Source organism: Lolium rigidum, chromosome 5 (genome assembly GCF_022539505.1).
Source record: "Lolium rigidum isolate FL_2022 chromosome 5, APGP_CSIRO_Lrig_0.1, whole genome shotgun sequence".
NCBI classification, from domain to species: domain Eukaryota; kingdom Viridiplantae; phylum Streptophyta; class Magnoliopsida; order Poales; family Poaceae; genus Lolium; species Lolium rigidum.
The window spans coordinates 256,584,249-256,604,171 of NC_061512.1; the positions used below are offsets into that span (position 1 = coordinate 256,584,249).

The window sequence follows — 19,923 nt, forward strand, 5'->3', positions numbered from 1 at the left end:
TAAAGAGAATTGGACCGGGGTCCACGGTTCACTAGAGGTGTCTCTCCCATAAGACGAACAGCATGTTGGGTGAACAAATTACGGTTGGGCAATTGACAAATAAAGAGAGCATGACAATGCACATACATATCATGATGAGTATAGTGAGATTTAATTGGGCATTACGACAAAGTACATAGACCGCCATCCAGCTGCATCTATGCCTAAAAAGTCCACCTTCGGGTTATCATCCGAACCCCCTCCGGTATTAAGTTGCAAACAACGAGACAATTGCATTAAGTATGGTGCGTAATGTAATCAACAACTACATCCTTAGACATAGCATCAATGTTTTATCCCTAGTGGCAACAGCACAACACAACCTTAGAACTTTACATCCTTTGTCCCGGTGTCAATGCGAGGCATGAACCCACTATCGAGCATAAGTACTCCCTCTTGGAGTTAAAAGCATCTACTTGGCCAGAGCATCTACTAATAACGGAGAACATGCAAGATCATAAACAACACATGTATAACTTTGATAATCAACATAACAAGTATTCTCTATTCATCGGATCCCAACAAACGCAACATATAGAATTACATATAGATGATCTTGATCATGATAGGCAGCTCACAAGATCCGACAATGATAGCACAATGGGGAGAAGACAACCATCTAGCTACTGCTATGGACCCATAGTCCAGGGGTAGACTACTCACACATCACACCGGAGGCGACCATGGCGGTGTAGAGTCCTCCGGGAGATGATTCCCCTCTCCGGCAGGGTGCTGGAGGCGATCTCCAGGATCCCCCGAGATGGGATCGGCGGCGACGGCGTCTCAGTAATGTTTTCCGTATCGTGGCTCTCGGTACTGGGGGTTTCGTCCCGGAGGCTATTTGTAGGCGGAAGGGCAAGTCAAGAGGCGGCACGGGGGGCCACCCCACGGGGCCGGCCGCCGCCGCCTAGGGTTTGGCCACCCCGTGGCCCCTCTTCGTCTCGTCTTCGGTCTTCGGAAGCTTCGTGAGAAAATAGGCCTCTGGGCTTTTATTTCGTCCAATTCCGAGAATATTTCTTTACTAGGATTTCTGAAACCAAAAACAGCGAGAAAACGACAGCGGCACTTCGGCATCTTGTTAATAGGTTAGTTCCAGAAAATGCACGAATATGACATAAAGTGTGCATAAAACATGTAGATAACATCAATAATGTGGCATGGAACACAAGAAATTATCGATACGTTGGAGACGTATCAGCGACCTGTGTCGCTTGTTATATATTGCGTCTTCTCCATCTGCCCACTTGTTGGCTATCTCCATCAGTGCTAATATTGTCTTGGGGTTGGTTCTCCCTAAGTCCTCGACGAAATCTCCCCGTCGGATTCCTGCCACGAACGCGTCTATTGCTCTCTCGTCAGATATATCTTCTGCCGAGTTTTTAATAATGTTCCACCTCTGTATATATTTTCTCATCGACTCGTCGTGTTTCTGTCGGCACGCCCTCAACTCTTCCAATGACGCAGGTTTCTTGCAGGTGGATCGGAAGTTTCTCACGAAAATATTTTCAAAACTATTCCAGATGTCGATGGAACCTGGGGAAAGTTTCTTTATCCAAGATCTCGCGGCACCACTCAGGTGGACTTGGATACTTTGCATGGCTGTTGCTCTGGTTCCTCCTACCAGCTTCACCATCTCGAGATAATCAACGAGCCAATCCTCGGGATCCTGCAGACCGTCGAATTTTTTGAAATTCTCGGGTAACTTAAACCCTTTTGGTACTCGAGTTTTTCGGACTCGTCTCGTAAAGCACGGAAGCCCGCACAGATCTTCATCGGCAACTTCTGGTGAATGCCGATGTTCTCTTCTTTCTTGCCGCGCTCTGTCTACCCTTGCTTGAGCCGCCGTATCTCTTGCCCCACTTGTTCTTGGTGAATCTTGCACTGCAGCAGTAGGTCGTGGACTATTTTGCCTTGCAATTCCTTCGGGAGGTGTAGCTGTGAATGCTGTTCCCATGACTCCAACTCCAGCCATTGCCATATTGAACAATGCTTCTCTCGGGTCTCCGGGGGGTGGTCTGGACGCGAGGATGTAAGCTTGCGTTGCCATGTATCCTGCTTCTGGCGTTTTCGGGATGATATTTCCCCTTGTATCAATCGACATGAAAGACATGTCGAGATTTTGAATTATGTTGCCTCTCTCTGCTTCAGGTATATTTTGCAGCCGAGATATTGCCCTCCTCCGAGCTTCTCTGTGACTATCTCCTGAAGTTCTTGATTGTCGACTGAGCTCCGCTCGACGCCTGCTTGACGCGGATGCTGCCTCTTTTCTTCTTTTCAGGGATGCTGTTTGTTTTTCCAACTCCCTACTCACGCGAGCAAGTCTATATTGATAGGCTTGTAATTCCTCGGCAGTAGCTGTGGTGGTCATTGGTTCTGAACCATCCATGGCTCTTGCAGCCCTATCCCACGCTGCTTGCGGGAGTTGGACTCTTTCGCGAGGTGAGGTCCCGACATATTTGGTGCCTAAGCCTCTTTTGAGATCAGCGGGATCGACGTATGGGTTTCCCAAATCATCGAAAGCCTCTGACGTCTCTGGTTCTGCTCGGCTTGCCTCTTCAATTGCATACACTTGATGATATTTTGAGTATTGATTTTTGTTGGGATTGGTGACACCATCATAAAGATTGGTGAAGACCTTTCCGATGGCAGCAGATTTGTCGATGAAGTTGTTGACGCTGTCGGAGTCGCTGCTTATAAAGGAGTCCGCAGTCGACCCGAAGGATGTGTCGCTGAAGATCTTGACGAACTTTTTGCTTGCCTTGGTGTCGATGAAACGTGGCGACGAAAACTCTTCATCACTTGTCGAAAAGTCAGAATCGATCGCTGAAAATTTTGACGAGATCGGAACTTCGAGACGATAAGATCCTTCCTTGTTGACGCTGAATCGGAATTCTCCGAACTTCATAACGATGGGCTCCTCCAGATATGCACATGCATCCAAACGGGAGGGCGGGTGAGGAATAAAATCGACTAGATCAGTTTTTTCCTGTTTACCTCGATCCATCGCATTGCTTGCTACCGACGAAGTCGACGATTCTGGACGTGCCATCGAGATCAGCTCCTTGCAACCTCTAGATCCCACAGACGGCGCCAATTGACAAGGTATCAACTTGTCAATGCCTACAGATTGTAGACTGGGGTTTCGTTAGATGTAGAGGGCAAGTAGATCTCGAAGGTTTCAGCCGAAAAGTACTCGACGATGTAAAAACTAGGGTTTGAGAGACAATGATTCGATCCTTTCTGCGTCCCTCGACTCCCCCTTATATAAGAGGCGGAGCCGAGGGTTTCGTATTGTACAAGTTACAGAGTCCGGGTAGGTTACTAACTCCTCCCGCAAGATTACAAATAATGCTTCCTATTAAAACTCTAGCTTTCCTTAACAACATCTTGGGCTTCTGAACCTTCTTATTCTTCGGGTAGTGGGCCTTCAGTAAACCCCGGGTACCATCATCGGCAGGCCCATTGGGGATGCCTATGTCAATGTCTCCAACAAGATTATTGACAGGCACAACCAGTTAAGGTCAGACCTTGGGTTTTCACCCTGAGAGGTAAGACTCTAAACTTCCCCTGTGCTGCCGCCCCCTGATGTCTACGCACGCTTCTATTCCTGTAGACAGTGTTGGGCCTCCAAGAGCAGAGGTTCGTAGAACAGCAGCAAGTTTCCCTTAAGTGAATCACCCAAGGTTTATTGAACTCAGAGAGGTAGAGGTCAAAGATATCCCTCTCAAGCAACCCTGCAATTAAGATACAAGAAGTCTCTTGTGTCCCCAACACACCTAATACACTTGTCAGATGTATAGGTGCACTAGTTCGGAGAAGAGATGGTGAAATACAAGTAATATGGATGATTATAAGTAGTAATTGCAATCTGAAATAAAAATGGCAGCAAGCGAACATGTAGCAGAACTTGTTGGAAACGGTGTTTCAATGCTTAGAAACAAGGCCTAGGGATCATACTTTCACTAGTGGACACTCTCAACAATGATCACATAATTGAATAAATAAATGCTACTCTCAAACACTCTCTTGTTGGATAACAAACACCATTCATTGTGTAGGGTTGCAAAAGCACACCTCAAGCCGGAGTAAACAAGCTCCACAACGTTATAAAGGAATCACACACGATGCGCACACTGTCACCATCACACCGTGGAGAGTGACTCCGGAGTTCATATTAAAGTAACCTCTAGAGTGCATAATAGAAAAGAGTAACATCTACATATTCAACTAGATTACAAAGCTCATGATCACATAAAGATCACACCATGAGAGAGAGAGATGAACCACATAGCTACCGGTAGAGCCCTCAGCCTCGGGGGAGAATTACTCCCTCCTCATCATGGGAGACAGCAACATCGATGAAGATGGCGATGGAGTCGATGGAGATGGCTCCGGGGGCAATTCCTCGTCCCGGCAGGGTGCCGAAACAAAGACTTCTATCCCCCGAATTAGGGTTTTTGGTGGCGGCGGAGCTACAGAACTCTTCTGGAGAAATCGTCGATCCCTTTAGGGTTTTCAGGGCAGGAGCTTAATATAGGCGAAAGGGCGGCGCGAGGGGGTGCCCGAGGGGCCCACCCCATAGGGCGGCGCCGCCCCCTCCTGGCCGCACCAGTGGATGGGGAGGAGGCCGTGGGCCTCCTCTGGCCTGGCCCTTCTGGCTCTGTGGGTCTTCTAGCGAATAGAATTTCTGTAATTTTTCTGGATTTTTCCGAGCACTTTGATTTTTGGGCCTTTTCTGCAATAAACAGAAATAATAAACAGTACGGCACTGTGGCATCTTGTTAATAGGTTAGTCCAATAAATGCCATAATATGATATAAAGTGCATATAAAACATGTAGCTATTGGCATAAAACTAGCATGGAACATAAGAAATTATAGATACGTTGGAGACGTATCACCCCACATGCATATCATTGTTGCAATGCCCAGAACACCAAGGAGATCCCTCAGCATCACGGAGACTCGAACCTACTTTAGCCAGTTCACCAATCTGGCCTTCATGATATTCCTTCTTCTAACTTCACCATGAATCAAAAAGTCACCAGATGTCAACACAGAGTAAAGCTTCGCGCCGCTCCCTCCGGAACCAAACGGTCGGCATAAAAACATGGGTGCGCGCGACCGAATACCAACCGATCCAGCAAACTCCAGGCAAAATATGCACTGTTCCATTCGCCAACGGAGTTTTCCGGAACCCATCTCTCCAGCCAGATCAAAGCAAACTGACATCCGCAAGATCTTCATCCTCGCATGCGAGAAATCCGAGGACCGCCACAAAAAACAAAGCAAGATCAGCAGCCCCCATACGTACCACCACCGAACCGTTACCGGGGACGGAGGCCGCCGAACCGTTATACCGAATCCTCCATGGCTACCGACGGAGAGCCTTAGACCCCGGCCAAGTAGCTGTGCCGCCCGGCTTCCTCCACCGGCGCTTCATCACCTCTCATGGAACGCCGCCACGGAAACCCTCTTCTCCCCCTCGTCGATTCGACGGAAGGGGTGCCACCACCACCGCGAGAGCCGGGCCGGGGCCGGGGCCGGGGCCGGGGCCGGGGCACGGGAGCCGGGGCCGAAGCTAGCGCCGTGGCCGGGGCCGCGACCGGCAGCGGCTGGCGGCGGGCGGCTGTGGAGCGTGGGGGAGGAGGAGCCCTCCGCCGCCGCCCGGGAGGGGGGCAGGAGAGGGAGGCGGCTGGTTCGATGACGCTGAGGTATCCAGATATGTATTAAATGATGATAAACCAGTCCCTAAATCTCACACGCACATAGCAATTGAAGGTTTGTTTCAGAATATTTGCTCCTGCACACACATATAGCACAGTAACCTCTGCCTTGAGCAAGCAGGCTCTTTTACACAGCATATAGAGGCACAAAGCTGGCATCTCTGCCTTCCAGTGGTTACAAGCTTGGCCGTAAGAGGATGTATAAATGATGATAACAGGAAAAGCCAAAATAAATAAATTTCGTACGTCATGCACGCACCACTGTCTGCACACACATAGCACAAGAACGATTTTTTTTTTACTGAACTTGGTGAATAAGAGGATTCATATTGGGGATACCTTGAGCAAGCATCCTCTGGAGATGCGCGACGGTGAGGAGAAGCTCCAGGTCGCCATCTTCGTTCTTCTCCCATTCAGGCCTTGCTGGATCTGCGAGCAGCGCTACCTTGGGCGGCGCGTTTTTGTCGAGTTCGAAATTGGGCCGGAACGAATCCTGAGAAGGAGTGCATGTCCAAGTCGAAGTCGGAAAGACTTGGTCCAACCCTGATAAAAGAGGACCAAGCGCCCAGATCCTCCGACACGAAAGAACGAGGCCTCTCTGAAACAAAATCGATTCCCAGCTGAAGTAGTTGATGGCCATGGCAGCGGTTCGATTTGCGGCGCGGAGGCTCACTGCGCAGCAACCGCAGGCAATTCTCAGGTCGGCCGTCGCTAATGAACAAGGGGTGCTCAACCGCGGCGGGTCACCCACCTATGCTCTTCGCCGATTTACCTCGTCCGAGGCTTCAGCTGCCAACGCACCAAAAATCAGCACCCAGGTAATAGACATCAGGTCGAAAATACAACTTGTGTGTAGTATTTTGTACTAGATAGATTGACGGTACTGTCGATTAGTTTGCAAAAGTACTTCTATCTATCATAGGGAATTAAACATGCTTTCGGACGGTTGCAGATTGATTCATTCATAGATCCGCAAGTTTTCGCTAACCTAAGTAATAAGTATCTTCTTGCGTTGGCCAGCATCCTTCTGTTCCAGGGGATAGCCGTCTAATGGCAGCTCAGCAGAAGAAAGAGGAACTCTTCGATATGCTAGCTGAGTCACAAATGAATAAGGATATTTCTTACACTGTAAGAATGAAAGACAGGCGGCTGCTCCAGCGTCTTTCCTCGCATGTCAAACCCAGACGTAGTGACCCTCAATGGTAAAAACGTTAACTGCATTTTTTTTCCTTACGATGTGGCTACGGCCAGTATTTGTTTCATTAGCATAAATTCTTTATGACGTCAATATTAATGTTATTACATTCATGTTCATAATTATTTACTTATCAATATGATTATCAAATGAAGCAATTGTTGGTCAAACTTTTATGTAAAGCAGAAGAAAAATGTCTTCTGTTTTAGGCTGAAGCTAGTAATTGTTGGTCAAATTTTTGAAATTCATTTCGAAGTATCCATATCTATAAATTTGCTATACCAGATAGGGTCAGGTGGTATAACAATAACAAGATTGTCAAATTGTTATACTGTTGTTGCCTTATAAGCATATAACATATTTAATTAGTCTCATCTTATTTCATGCAGGCGTCGGTATTTTGGAGAACTCAATATCAATTTTTGCTTGGGTGGTGCAGCAACTTTCTTAGCTACCCTTTATATGTGCGAAAAATGGAGTTTATTTTTTGACCGGAATAAGCAAGCACTCGGGTTGGATAGTAACGGCAAAGCCAGTGTCTCCTCTACAGATTCCAGCATTGAAGAATAGTTTGTATAAGTCAGTGATCGTTTGTGAGCATGAGTTATATATGTAGCTTTAAGAAAAATGAAAACAGCATTTCAAAGTTTCAAATAGTTCTGAGAAAAATCTGCATGTAGTTAAAGATGTAATACTACAAGAGGCCGAGGCCGAGGACAAGTCCGATGCCCATCTCCAAGGCAGAGACACCGACCACGACGACAGCGGCCCGGCATGGGATCTAGAGACCCATCGGCCGGACATTAGCGAGGAGGTGACCATTGCGATGGCAATGGTCTATAGCGAGCTTGACGAGCTTGCTATGTGGGACAGCCTCGTTGTCTAGCTTCACGAGTCGTCGTTGGCGCTGAAGAGGCCCGCGACTCCTCCGGCCACGCCGACACGTACCAATGATCGCACGCCGACTCCACCACAGCCTCATGCTACACCGACGGTCTGGCAGCAGTCGCCGCAGACTCCCCTTCCTCCTCCGCCACCGGCGTACCAGCTTCCATGGTGGATGCATGCCGGAGTTCATCGACATCGTCAGCGACGACGAGCTGGTCATTTTTAATTTCTAAGATTTTTGATGTATTTTTACTATTATGTAAATTATGGGCTTTTCAATGAAATTTCTTTTTATGAGTCGAGCCGATGGGACACCCCTAGATGCAAGGTGCGGTCGTTTTCGACCATTCGGTCTGACGCAAACGGACGAATGCGGTCGGTTTTGCCATCCGATTTGTGTCGGCCCGCTAGAGATGTTCTAACTAATATGGAAAGTTTCTATCATTTTAAATTAGCCGCTTGAAAGTTTTTGACCTTTTGTGAGATTTTTCCAAAATTCTTTTCAACCGTTTTAAGAAGTTCTGACATACGCAACCTGCTGACTTCGACAAGAACTGCCACAGCATCAGTTTCTCGCGGGCGTCGGTCGCTAGATAGGTTGATAATCATCTTAATCTGTGGATTGGAAACCATCTACAACTTGCAGAAATTTAATTTGGTACTTGGAAGCATATGCTCCTGTCACCGGAAGAAACATTTTGAAATGTTAAAAAGAATTGAATAAAAATTTCTTGTTAACGTATCGACATTTTACGTGCACACATCAAATTTTATGAAAAATCGACACTTTTTGCGCTCAGAAGAAGTGTTTTTTTGAAATTTTCGTAACTGAGTGCGCGTGTACCCATATTCCATTCAGCGTTTTCGGTGAACTGCTCTCCTTCGTCGGCCCACGCGATCGATCACCGGCGTGTGAGGTTGACGCGAGTAGTCACTGGCCGACTGACGGATGGAACGATTTAATGCCACAGTGTACATTACAAGGCAATGGAACGATCTATGCTCAGTTTCAATTCACTGAATTTAACAATTTCTGAACCAATGTACTCGGTTCCGTCCAACGAAAATTGTTTAAAATTTATCTAGATTTGGATGTATCTAGGCACTAAATAGTATAGATACATAAAAAATTTGAAAACCTCAGACAAGTTTCATACGACGGAGGGATCATTCAGCACCTATGTCAACTTCAGTCAGTTGCTTTCAACACAACTCACGCAAATGCAGCAGCAGCTCGTCAGTTTCAGTAGGAAGCACCATGGACGGCAGGCGTCCCTTGAAAATCCCAGCGAACTAGGTGATCGCACCTCCGTGACCCCGGAGTCACCCTCGTTGATGATGGCATGATGCCGACGCGGCGGCAAAGAAGCTTCTACGCCATGGCCGCGACGGGAATAATGGAGTACTGGCGCGTGGCGAATCCTCGGGCTGCTACGCCGGAGCGAGACCTGGTGATGCCAGCGAGCGTCTTCCATCTGTTCGTCGCTGCGATGGGTGGCTGGCTGAGGAAGAACAGGGCCCCAGGCTGGAGAGCGGCGTCGGCGTCAAGTGCTGGACTGGAGTGAGGCGGTGTGCGCGGAGGGGTGGCGGTCTGTGGTCACCGTGTACCGGAGTTGCAGGATTGCAGCCACAGTGCTCGTCGCGGTTGGCGAAGCCGGGCGTGGGGTTCCCAACCCCGCATGCGCACTGGCGTCACAGGGAGCGACTCAGCGGCAGTGGAGGGAGCTGAGCGAGCAGGGCCACATTCGTCGGCGTCGGCGTGACAAGCACCCAGGTAAGAGTCGGGGCAGCAGGAGGGGCGCCAGGGCGAGCAGTGTCGCGGTCGCCAGCGAAGGCCGGCGAGGCAGCCGGCCGCACGCAGGAGAAGGGGAGCGCTGACCGCTGAAGGCGCCTGCCAGAGGCAGCATCAGGAGCTGCAGCCTCCCGGCGGCGTCCATCACCTCTTCTGTCGTCGCGGCCATTGCCTCTCCTGTCATCGCGGCTGTCTCGGCGGCGGCCTTCATCGTCTCTTTGGCGGTCATCAGTCCTGCGGTCCCCGGCAGGGGCGCAGGAGCGGCTTCGGAAAAGCCGATCGTCCAGGAGTGCCGGTCGTCGCGGCTCGTCGATCGTCGTCACCGTCTCTGCGCCGGTCGCGGTCGTCATCCCGACGGTGGTCGTTGCCGCGGCGTGGAGGAGGGAAAGCACAGTCGCGAGGCCTTGCCTCACCGTCAACGTCAACAACCAGGCGTGGACAACTATGGCGAATGACGCAGGCAGTGATGGGAGCGGTGTTTTGGAACATGAGAGCGTATGCTTCCTATATTTCGAAATACATCTTACATACTTTTTAAATTTTAAAAAATTGAAACTAAAAGTTTGCACGTACATCTTCACGTGCTACGTGCTCACAAAGTCGTTTCATAAAAAATCGACTTATCATGTGACGTGTGTAAAAAAGACAAATTTCAGTGCAAAAAATAATGTTTTTCACAAGATAAACTTTCTCTTTTTTATATAGACCACACAAAATATTGGTTTTTCGTGAAACTTGACGAACGCACGTATATTATGGAGATGTACATGTAGAATTTTTTGTTCAAACTTTTCGACATTTCGAAATATGATTTTTTGGTAGAGGAAGCATACGCACCCGGGAGCCGAATTGAATTCAACTATGACAACTCGCGCAACAGCAGCAGCGTCGGTAGTAAGTATTTTTTACTGTACATAAAACAGCACTTTATTGATTAAATTACATCAATACACAAAGTTCTCCGGATGTAATTCCAAACAGAATGAAAAAACTCGCTAGAGGAAAGCAAGATTTAGCTAAGATATCTTCATTAAGATCGCGCTTCACATGGATAAAGAGATTGACCCGAAGGAGTTGGTCATGGCCTTGATCCATGACCTGTCCATTGTCGACGAGTTGAGGCGCTGAACCAAGGACAAGCAGTCCGAAACCAAGATAGCACCTGGGTGAAGAACCCGGGTACCAGCACCTGATTTCAATTTTTTTTGAAAAATTCTATTTAAATGTTTGATGAAAAATTTGAAATAATTCACGCGCATATATATCACTTGATACTTACCCATGCCATTTTTTTAAAAAAAAACAACCATATATGACCTACACAAAAAAAAGAACGAAAACTGAACATATTGTTATACTGTTAAATAGTGTACGTGTGTTTTTGTGTAGGTTATACACTTTCATATTTTTGGTTCAAACTTGACGTACACATATCTGAATAAATTATCTATACACATGATTTATGCCGCTTTATTATAATTGTTTTATTATTTGTTTTAAATTTTATTGTCGAAAATTGGTGTTTGCACAAGTGAGAGCCAAAGATCTGCGTCCCTTGCAATGTGTATTACCCGCAAAAAATGTATTATTACCTATAATAAATAATTAAGCTTTAAAAAATAATAAATAATTAAGCTGCAGTACTAAATATCTCTTCACTCTTATCTTTGTACTACTTTGTAATCTGAACTACTGCATTTTGTTACAACTGCTTTAGGAAGTGAGCTGGTCTCTACATCAACTGTTTCTGGCCGTCACTGTGGTGCAGTACTTGTGATTTTTTTACTTGCGCTAGAAGGTGGCGTTCATCCAAGCTGTTGGAGTGCTGGGGAGCATGTTGGTGGTTCAATTGTGAGAGAAACATCCTTCGTCCTAAAGACTTACACATTGATTGAGAAAATCTTACAACTCTAGAGGCAGTTATGTACAATTAATTGTTGAAAACGAGAGCGCAAATTTCTTATCGAGCTGTTAATTGGACAAAGCAAGTTTTGAGGACCTGGATTCAGCAAAGTTTTTTTTTTGAAACGGGGGCAAAAGCTTTGCCCCATTCGATTAATTAAGGAGAAGAGTTTGACAAGAAAGTCCGAACCAAAAGAAAAGAAGAGTACAAGAGACTACTCTCGCGGCATGATTTGGCCCAAGCGTTTAGCACCGGCTAAAACCCACAAACGGGCCTCTCTCTTAATCTTATCTAGGAGTACATCATGGTTGGCGTTCTTGATTCAGCAAAGTAGGATTGTGGAGAACACACACAAGTGTGTTCAGGTGGTCTGGAGTGTAGACTGAGAATTGACATCATGCTCCCGTGAATTGATGACGAATGTATTGTCTAACTCATCTAGGTTTCCTTATGTTTGAGCTTTTGAAACAAATAATGGTATCTAAGCTTTTTGATGCACACGTTGTTCTTGGTGCTCTTCTTTTGCCTTCTCAGCAAGGATGTAGAAGTGGGACAAGTGGGATAAGTGGGACAAGCTGAGTTGACTCATTTGACTCTAGAGGTTATAGGGCTTTAGAGAATAGATAGTTTAGCTTTAGCTGCTCGTGGGTTTGACACTCAAATACTTATCGAATTTTACTACGGTGATCCCCTGCACTTGGGGGTTATCAGGGAACAAAATATTTTATAATGAGCAACAACTTGACGGTACATAAGGAACAACCCCATAAGTTGTGGGGAACAAAACTATTTTTAAGGATGAACACCATAGGGAATATGAGGAACAACTCCATAGGTTTAGGGCAACACTACCTTTTATAATGAGGAACAACTTGGAGGCATATGAGAAACTATGAGGGAACAAATTAAACCATTTATAACGAGAACAACTTGTAGTAATGAGATGAACAACATAGGTTTAGGGAAACAAATCGATGTATAATGAGGAACAACTTGATGCATATAAGGAACAACCCCATAGGTTGTGGGGAACAAAATTATTTGTAATGAGGAACATCATGATCATATGTGGAAACAATCCTATAGGATGAGGGGGATAAAACCTTTTGTAATGTGGAACGACTTGAAGCATATGGCCAACACCACTATAGGTTAAATCTATTTATAGTGAGGAACAACATGAGTCATATAAGGAACAACCTCATAGGTTGAGGGAAACAATCACATTTATAGTGAGGAACAACATGGAGGCATATAAGGAACAACCACATACGTTGTGGAGAACGAACTCATTTGTAATGAGAAACAACATAGATAATATCAGGAACAACCCCATAAGATGAGGGGAACAAAACCTTTTATAAACAAACCCATAGGTTGAGGTGAAACAATATTTTATAATGAGAAACAAATAAAAGAGAATACCCGGGAAACCATACAAACATAGAATAGCGAAAGAAATCAAGAAAGAAGAATAATAGAAAAACAAATAAAGCAAAAATAAAAATGTCACAAGAAGTTATAAGCATAATAATCTAATTAAGGAATAAAAACAAAATTGGAAAAACACAACTGCACAATGCGACAAGAAATTTAGGTCCTCAAGGAATAAACATATATTAATTCACTATACGAAAATCAAAATATAAATAAAAAGAATAGAACTAATTTTTTTATCTCCTCCTCGAAATAGGCTTTCGTCCTGCTTTATAAATAAATCAACCACATCCATACAATATTCGAGCACAAGAAGAAACTGAAAGACAACATAAGGTCTGTTGGGGTCACATCACAACACGCTTGAAAGAGAAACAAGCTATACACCCTAAGACATAGGGCAACTCATGGACTGGATGGAGTAGATAATCGACATGTCGCTGCTAAAAGATCCTCCAACATGTTGTCCAGACGATTCTTGCTCCATTGTACACGGAGTGGGTACCACTGCTGCAACAAAGCTAAGAATTTAAAGACAGAGTCAGAGGCGTGTCGAAGAAAGATATATACGCTCTGTCACAAAATTGTTACGCACAGTCCACATGTCCAGGTCAAAATTGTAAACTGTAACCAGAAGAGGCGTCTCCTCCTACCGGTATTGTCTGCGTGAGCCTCAAGGAACTCACCGAGGTCTGTAGCCTGCCACTCAGACCCCAAAGCCTCATGGATGAAACTCCAAAGAAAATGTGCAACGGGGAAAGAGAACATGATGTGCGTCGTAGTTTTCGGAACCGCACACAACGGGCACAAACCGTTACCCGGCCCATTCCGCTTAGCAACCACCACGCTAGAGGGGAGGCAGTCTCTAAGAAGTTGCTAAAGGAAAATTTTAGTCTTAAAAGGAAGGGGCACTTCGAAAAGCGAGGACGTCCAAGAAAGGTGTGGCCCCCTAAAAAGGCCATATATGATGATCTAACCGAGAATATGTCAGACACAGCTAGGCGCCAGCTAGGGTTCCTACCGACGGCAATGGTCCGTCGGAACGAGGGGTGGTTGCGGCGGTGATAGTGGTCGCGAGGCGAGAAGGAAGAAATTTTTTGTGCATTTTTAGCTCTGGTGGCCGATAGGGCTTTCCCGCGGTGTTTTGTCTTCCCGCCGGCACCCCCGCTGGTGAGAGATCTTTGAGAAGGGCGAGTGGAGATGCTCTAACATCGCATAGCTATAGACAGTTTTTTGGTTAAAATTATGGGCAGGCCACGGCCCAGTAGGCCTAAACGTAGGTCCGCCGGACCCAAGCGGCAAGCCAGGCTTCAGGTCTTCGACTTGAAAATTGGGCTGCAACAAATCCTGAGGAGTGCATGTCCAAGTCGAATCGGAGATAGAGTCGAGTTCGTTCAGGCGAAAGAAAAGCGAGTCCCCCAAAATAAAAAGAAACGGAACGCCCAGATCCGCCGCAACTAGAGAAGGAGGCAAACGCACCAAATTTCGATTCCCCGCTGAAGTTCAAGATGGCCATGGCGGCGGTTCGATTCGCCGCGAGGAGGCTCACTGGCCAGCAATCGCAGGCGATTCTTAGGTCGGCTGTCGCGAATGAACAAGGGGTGGTCAACCGCGGCGGCTCGCCCGGCTATGCTCTACGCCGGTTCACCTCATCCGATGCTCCTGCTGCCAACGGATCAAAAATCAACACCGAGGTACTACGCCACGCCCTATCGTTTTAATCGGAAAACCGACTTCTCTGCAGTATTTTGTAGATCGATGGAACTGCCGTTATTAATTACTCCGTATGTATTTTCATTTGCATACTTGATTCATTGATAGATCTGCAAGTTGCTAACCTAAGTATCCTGCATTGGCCAGCATCCTTCTGTTTCAGGGGATAACCGTCTAATGGCAGCTCACCAGAAGAAAGAGGAACTCTTCCATATGCTAGCTGAGATACAAACGGATAAGGATATTTCTTTCACAAGAAGAATGAAAGACAGGCTGGTGCTGCAGCGTCTTACCACGCTTATCGACATGCCTAATAACCCTGAATGGTAAATTCTTAACTATATCCATACCTAACCACCCCCCATATTCATGTACGGGTGTGTTTTTCTTATCACTACTCCCTCCGTCTGCTTATTATATTAGTATATAGTTTTTGTGACATCAAAAGTGATGACACTAGATTCATTTTCAGAATTATTAATTTACTTATTAATGTGATTTTGTAACACGTAAATGGAGCAATTGTTGGTCAAACTTTTGTGTAAAACAGAATAGAGATGCCTTATGGTTTAGGCCATAGGGAGTAATTATAAGATACATGGTGATGAATTTTTACCATAGGGAGTATTAAATTGCATGGTAAAAATTGTCATCATGTTGATGAAGTTTTGAAATTCATTTTGGAGGATCATATATAACTATAATTGTGCTATACCTGGTGGAATCAAATAGTATAATGAAGTCATCCAATTGTTATACTTGACAGTGATAGAACGATTGCACTATATTCTTAGCTTCTTATAAGCATAATAATGTTTTATGAATCTCATGCATGCAGGCACTGGTATCGTCGAGAATATGCAGTTATTAAATTTTTGCGTGGTACAACAGTTTTCTTCGGTTTCATTTATCAGTTGGAAAAGTTGGATGATTTTTTTCACCGGAATAAGCAAGTTCAGCGAGCTGACAGTAACAACCAAGCCAATGTTTCATGTGCAGAACCAGCCATTGAAGAATAGTTTATGTCAGTTAGTGCAGCGTTTGTGATCTTGAGCTACAACTTTGATTGCAAAAATTCAACATTTCAAAGTTCCAAAAAAAATCTGCTTGTAGTTAAGCTGTAATACTACAAGTGTGCGAAATCACAATACAAAATATGATGAAAAGTGTGGATCTCGGTACACATTTTCAAATCCCCATTGTTAGGATTTGTCATTTTTCTGTAGCCCATAGTATAATGTATTTTGCATTAAGAATTTGCATGCTTAGTATACATCCTTATGTACATCTAGATTTTTTTTCCAGAACTTTTTGGAACTTACAAATGATGTTTTAGATTATCTTTTTGTTTTTGAAAGAATCGAGCTACCTGTTGTGTCTTGAGCTCCAATATGATTTTCGGTTATATCAGTTGTCTTCAGTAATAATAGTATGAACTATAGAAGTTGGCCTGAAGTTGCTGTTGTTCTGTTTTCTGATCATGGACGAACGACAAGGTATCTGGATGCTAATATCAGTGCTATTAGTTTCTTCTGTTGAGGAAGTTCCAAGTAATTTGGTTGACGGGTGAGGAGGGCAGATGGACTATTTTTCTCAACGGGTAGAAAGAACAATGTACAGATAACGTACTAGGAAAATTGAACATCGAAATTGGAACGGTTGGACAGCACTGAGAGCTTATACAATGATAATATTTCTTTTTTGAACTTCATGATGATATTTCTAGTATCATGTTATTTTTGCACAGCATTTCCCACTCAGGTGGGCTATGTCTTAACAATTAGCTGTAATATCATCTCCTTGATAGTGAGTGCCTCAAAATCATGTGTAGAGTTAGTGCTCATGGCACGTGAGTGATCTTTTATTTTTTACAATTTCACACGAGAGGGTTATTCATTTCAAACAATCTTTTCACGGGAATCAAACGGGTTAGGATCTTCAGACTTTTTTTTTTCTTTAGAAAGAAGGCTCGAGCAAATTCTATATTGCAACTTATAAAAGAAGAGTTCCAAGTCTTTCAAGCGGTGTTTCCATTAGGCAAAGCAAGAGTTTATTGTAAAAAAAAATAGCAACGATACTACATAAACGAAGTATATTTTAATGAAACTCTAATGTTCCTAAATTTATGGACTTTCTGTAACATCCCAAATTTCAAAATCAATGAAGAAGAAGATTGTCAAATACTCAAAATTTAGAACCAACAAAAACTTTTAATTGAATATAGTGTCATGCATAAGGTTTGTGCATTATTGTATGAGATTGCCATGATGATTGTTTGTGTGATGATGCTTGACATCTAAAACCCTAACTTGATCCTTAGAAGATCACAAAGCAAATCAAAAAGGAAGAAAATAAAGAAAATGGAAAATTCCCAAAACCCTCACATATGGTTTATGCCATTTTTGCAAATCTTCAACCTAGACCATTTTGGCTTGCACCATTAGTTGGATAATGTTACTAAACACTTATAAACACTTTTGGAAATCAAAGAACTCAAATCAAATCAAATTTGAAATCAAATTGTGCTCACATGCACTAATGGTCAAATCTGCCAATTTTAGCCTGATGCCTACTTTGAGCCTCTGTATTTAGAGATTTTCAAACCAAACAATTCCAACTCTTTGCACCTCATTCAAGACCACATCAAGGTGAACAACTTTGTTAAAGACCACCCATGCAAATTCGTCCTAGATCACAAGTTATGCTCAAGCAAAGTTGGAACTTTTTAACAGATTCAACATCATACCCAATTTAAAATTTTGCAATTCTTTGTAATTTTGAAAACCACCACCATTGTGTGTCCTTGATCACATGAATCAACACCACCAAGTTTCACTCAAAATTTTCAAAATTCAGTTCATGCGGCCATTACATCAAACACTATGTGAGCAAAATCCACCCAAATCCAATTTCACTATTTCAAATAGTGTTTGCCCAATTTTTGGACACCACTTGCTTCACACATGTTCCCTGCTCCCCTCTCACCAACACTCCTGCATAGGAACCCTAGCCATGGCAAGACATGGCCTATCCATTGCCATGCCAGCCATGCTCACCATGGCACCGGCCATCTCTCACTCTCCTCCTCTCCAACCCTAGCCACCATGCCCTACTGCTTCTCCTTGATCCACTGAACAAGCTGGTGCACGCCGTTGGTCGAATGGAGTACGACAAGGCCCAGACATGGACGCGCCCGCGACGCCCTGGCACGACAGGATCGGCATGGCCACGTCGACGCGTGCATGCCGGAGCGCGCCACAGGCACGCGTCGCCCCAGCCACTCGCAGCTCGCCTGGACCCCCTCTTCCGCCCTCAGCTTCGCCACAGCACCACAGACACGCCATACAACTTCTTGTCGCCGACCCGCGCCCGCCGTCGCCAGAGACGAGAACGAATCCCGCTGCGGACGCGCAGATGCTCGCACGCGCCCGACCACGTTAGGCACCGCCCAACCTCGCCGTTGCCGCCAGGAGGACCGCCAGGAACCGTAGCACAGTACCGCGCCCTCGCCTACCTCTCTAGCTCGCCGTAACCCTCGCGCCATTGTCGACCTCGCCGCAGCACCCGGTCATCCCCCGCCATTATAAATAGAGGGCTCCCCTCGCTTCATTCTCCACACCAGCTCGCTCCTCTCATCTCACTCAACCTCCTCGACCACCTCCCCTCCTCGATTAGCCTCCGTAGCCATGCAATTGCATCGCAAGAGCCGTGAAGCCGCAGCAGACGCCGCCGTCGATTGGAGCCGCCCTAGGACACGACGCTGGTACCAGGGAGCTCACCATCGATGACAACGTACCTGCGCACCTCGCCGCACCTCGCCAGAGCACCGGTGAGCTTGCCAACCCCCCACCTGCGCCGCGCCAGTGAGCTCCTCTTGCCGGCGACGACGATGGATGAGATCCGTTGGATCTCGTTCTAATCGTGCATCCCAGAGCCGCCCATACCCTTTCGCGTTTGAAGTGAGGCTGACGGGTGGAGCCCACCTATCAGGAAGCCCACGCGTGCTGGATGCGTGGTGGGCTGGATTCCTCCCGTTTAAATCAATTCGGCCCAGTTAGTTTCCCGCGCGAGCCCACTAATTCAAATTCGTATTTTCAGTTTAAATAGAATCATATTGGCTCAACCAAATTTTATGAATTGCATATGGTTGGAAAGCTAGAGAAAAGATCTATCCAACCCCACTGGTCTCATCATGAGATTCTTTGTAGAATTAATGTGACAAAAATAACAAGGCAGGGACTTTTGCAACTTCAAACATTATTTAAAAATCAACCAAAAATGCTTTTAAGTTGATTCCAACTCTCATAAATAACATTTCACATACTCTACATGTTTCTGCAAAAATATGACATGGTTACTTTGTGTGATCATGGCCTAGTTTAAATAAAGGGCTCTATGGCTATTTCTAGTCAATTGATATTGCCCAAAACTATTTAATAAATCATATGAGATGGTTTCTCTCATTTAAATCTTGTCCCAAGTAACTTAATATGAGGTAGTGACCATGGTCTACATAATCTCATATTGAATTATTTGGTGATGTTAAATCATAGGGCTTTCTATTTTCGTGCCCTCGGGTCCTTAGTTGTGCTCAGTTTTCCCCAGCTCCTTAGTTTTTCCTCAGTTTTACCCAAGCGTTTGTCTAAAACCATCACACGTGATGTAATGGCCGGTTGCCCGACGGTTGACCGTTATCTTCTGACTAGTGGGGCCACGTAGAGCCTGCAAAGACACGTTAGACCATCCATCTTTGTTTGACCGTAAGCATCGCTGTATCCCTGACCAAAACGCGAACGAGTGGGGCTTCGCTATATCAAATGACAAGTGGGGCCATGGCGCTGATACAAGGGGAAATACACGGGTAGGATTAGATTTTTAAACGGAGCTCTACAGCGATGGCACGGAGGAGGTGGCCTGCGGAGTGCCGAGATGAGATCGACGTCCACAAAGAACTGCATGAGGCGAGACCAGAAGCATTAGATAGATATGAACTAGACGCGTTTAACCATGCAAATAAGAGAAGAAATGGTCAACGACATCGAAGACTACCTCAAAACTTTGACTGACCGTGTCCGACACGAACGCGAGCAATGTAGAGAAAACTAGTGTCTCTCCTTTCTGGCGTGTATAGATGGGTGCTAGAAGAGTGTGGTGGCGAAGGGAAAGACCTCGCGGTGGTCGGTGGCGTCCAACATAGCGGGGCGGCGTGGCCGTGCCCACATCGGCGTGGA

At 45.5% G+C, this 19,923-nt stretch overlaps 1 protein-coding gene across 1 annotated transcript; it reads left to right on the forward strand.

Moving 5' to 3' along the window:
- Positions 1-14,368: 14,368 nt before the first annotated feature.
- Positions 14,369-15,911, forward strand: LOC124651413. Its single transcript, XM_047190514.1, has 3 exons — positions 14,369-14,673; positions 14,840-15,018; positions 15,531-15,911. The coding sequence occupies exons 1-3, from the start codon at positions 14,488-14,490 to the stop codon at positions 15,709-15,711; spliced, it is 546 nt and encodes a 181-aa protein (XP_047046470.1). The 5' UTR covers positions 14,369-14,487; the 3' UTR covers positions 15,712-15,911.
- Positions 15,912-19,923: the final 4,012 nt, after the last annotated feature.

What these genes read in the sequence shown, in the direction of transcription:
- LOC124651413 (XM_047190514.1), top strand. Translation starts at nt 14,488, where the DNA reads ATGGCCATGGCGGCGGTTCGATTCGCCGCGAGGAGGCTCACTGGCCAG. An exon ending in GATCAAAAATCAACACCGAG is followed by an intron (nt 14,674 to 14,839) that starts GTACTACGCCAC and finishes TGCATTGGCCAG; the next exon opens with CATCCTTCTGTTTCAGGGGA. An exon ending in ATGCCTAATAACCCTGAATG is followed by an intron (nt 15,019 to 15,530) that starts GTAAATTCTTAA and finishes TCATGCATGCAG; the next exon opens with GCACTGGTATCGTCGAGAAT.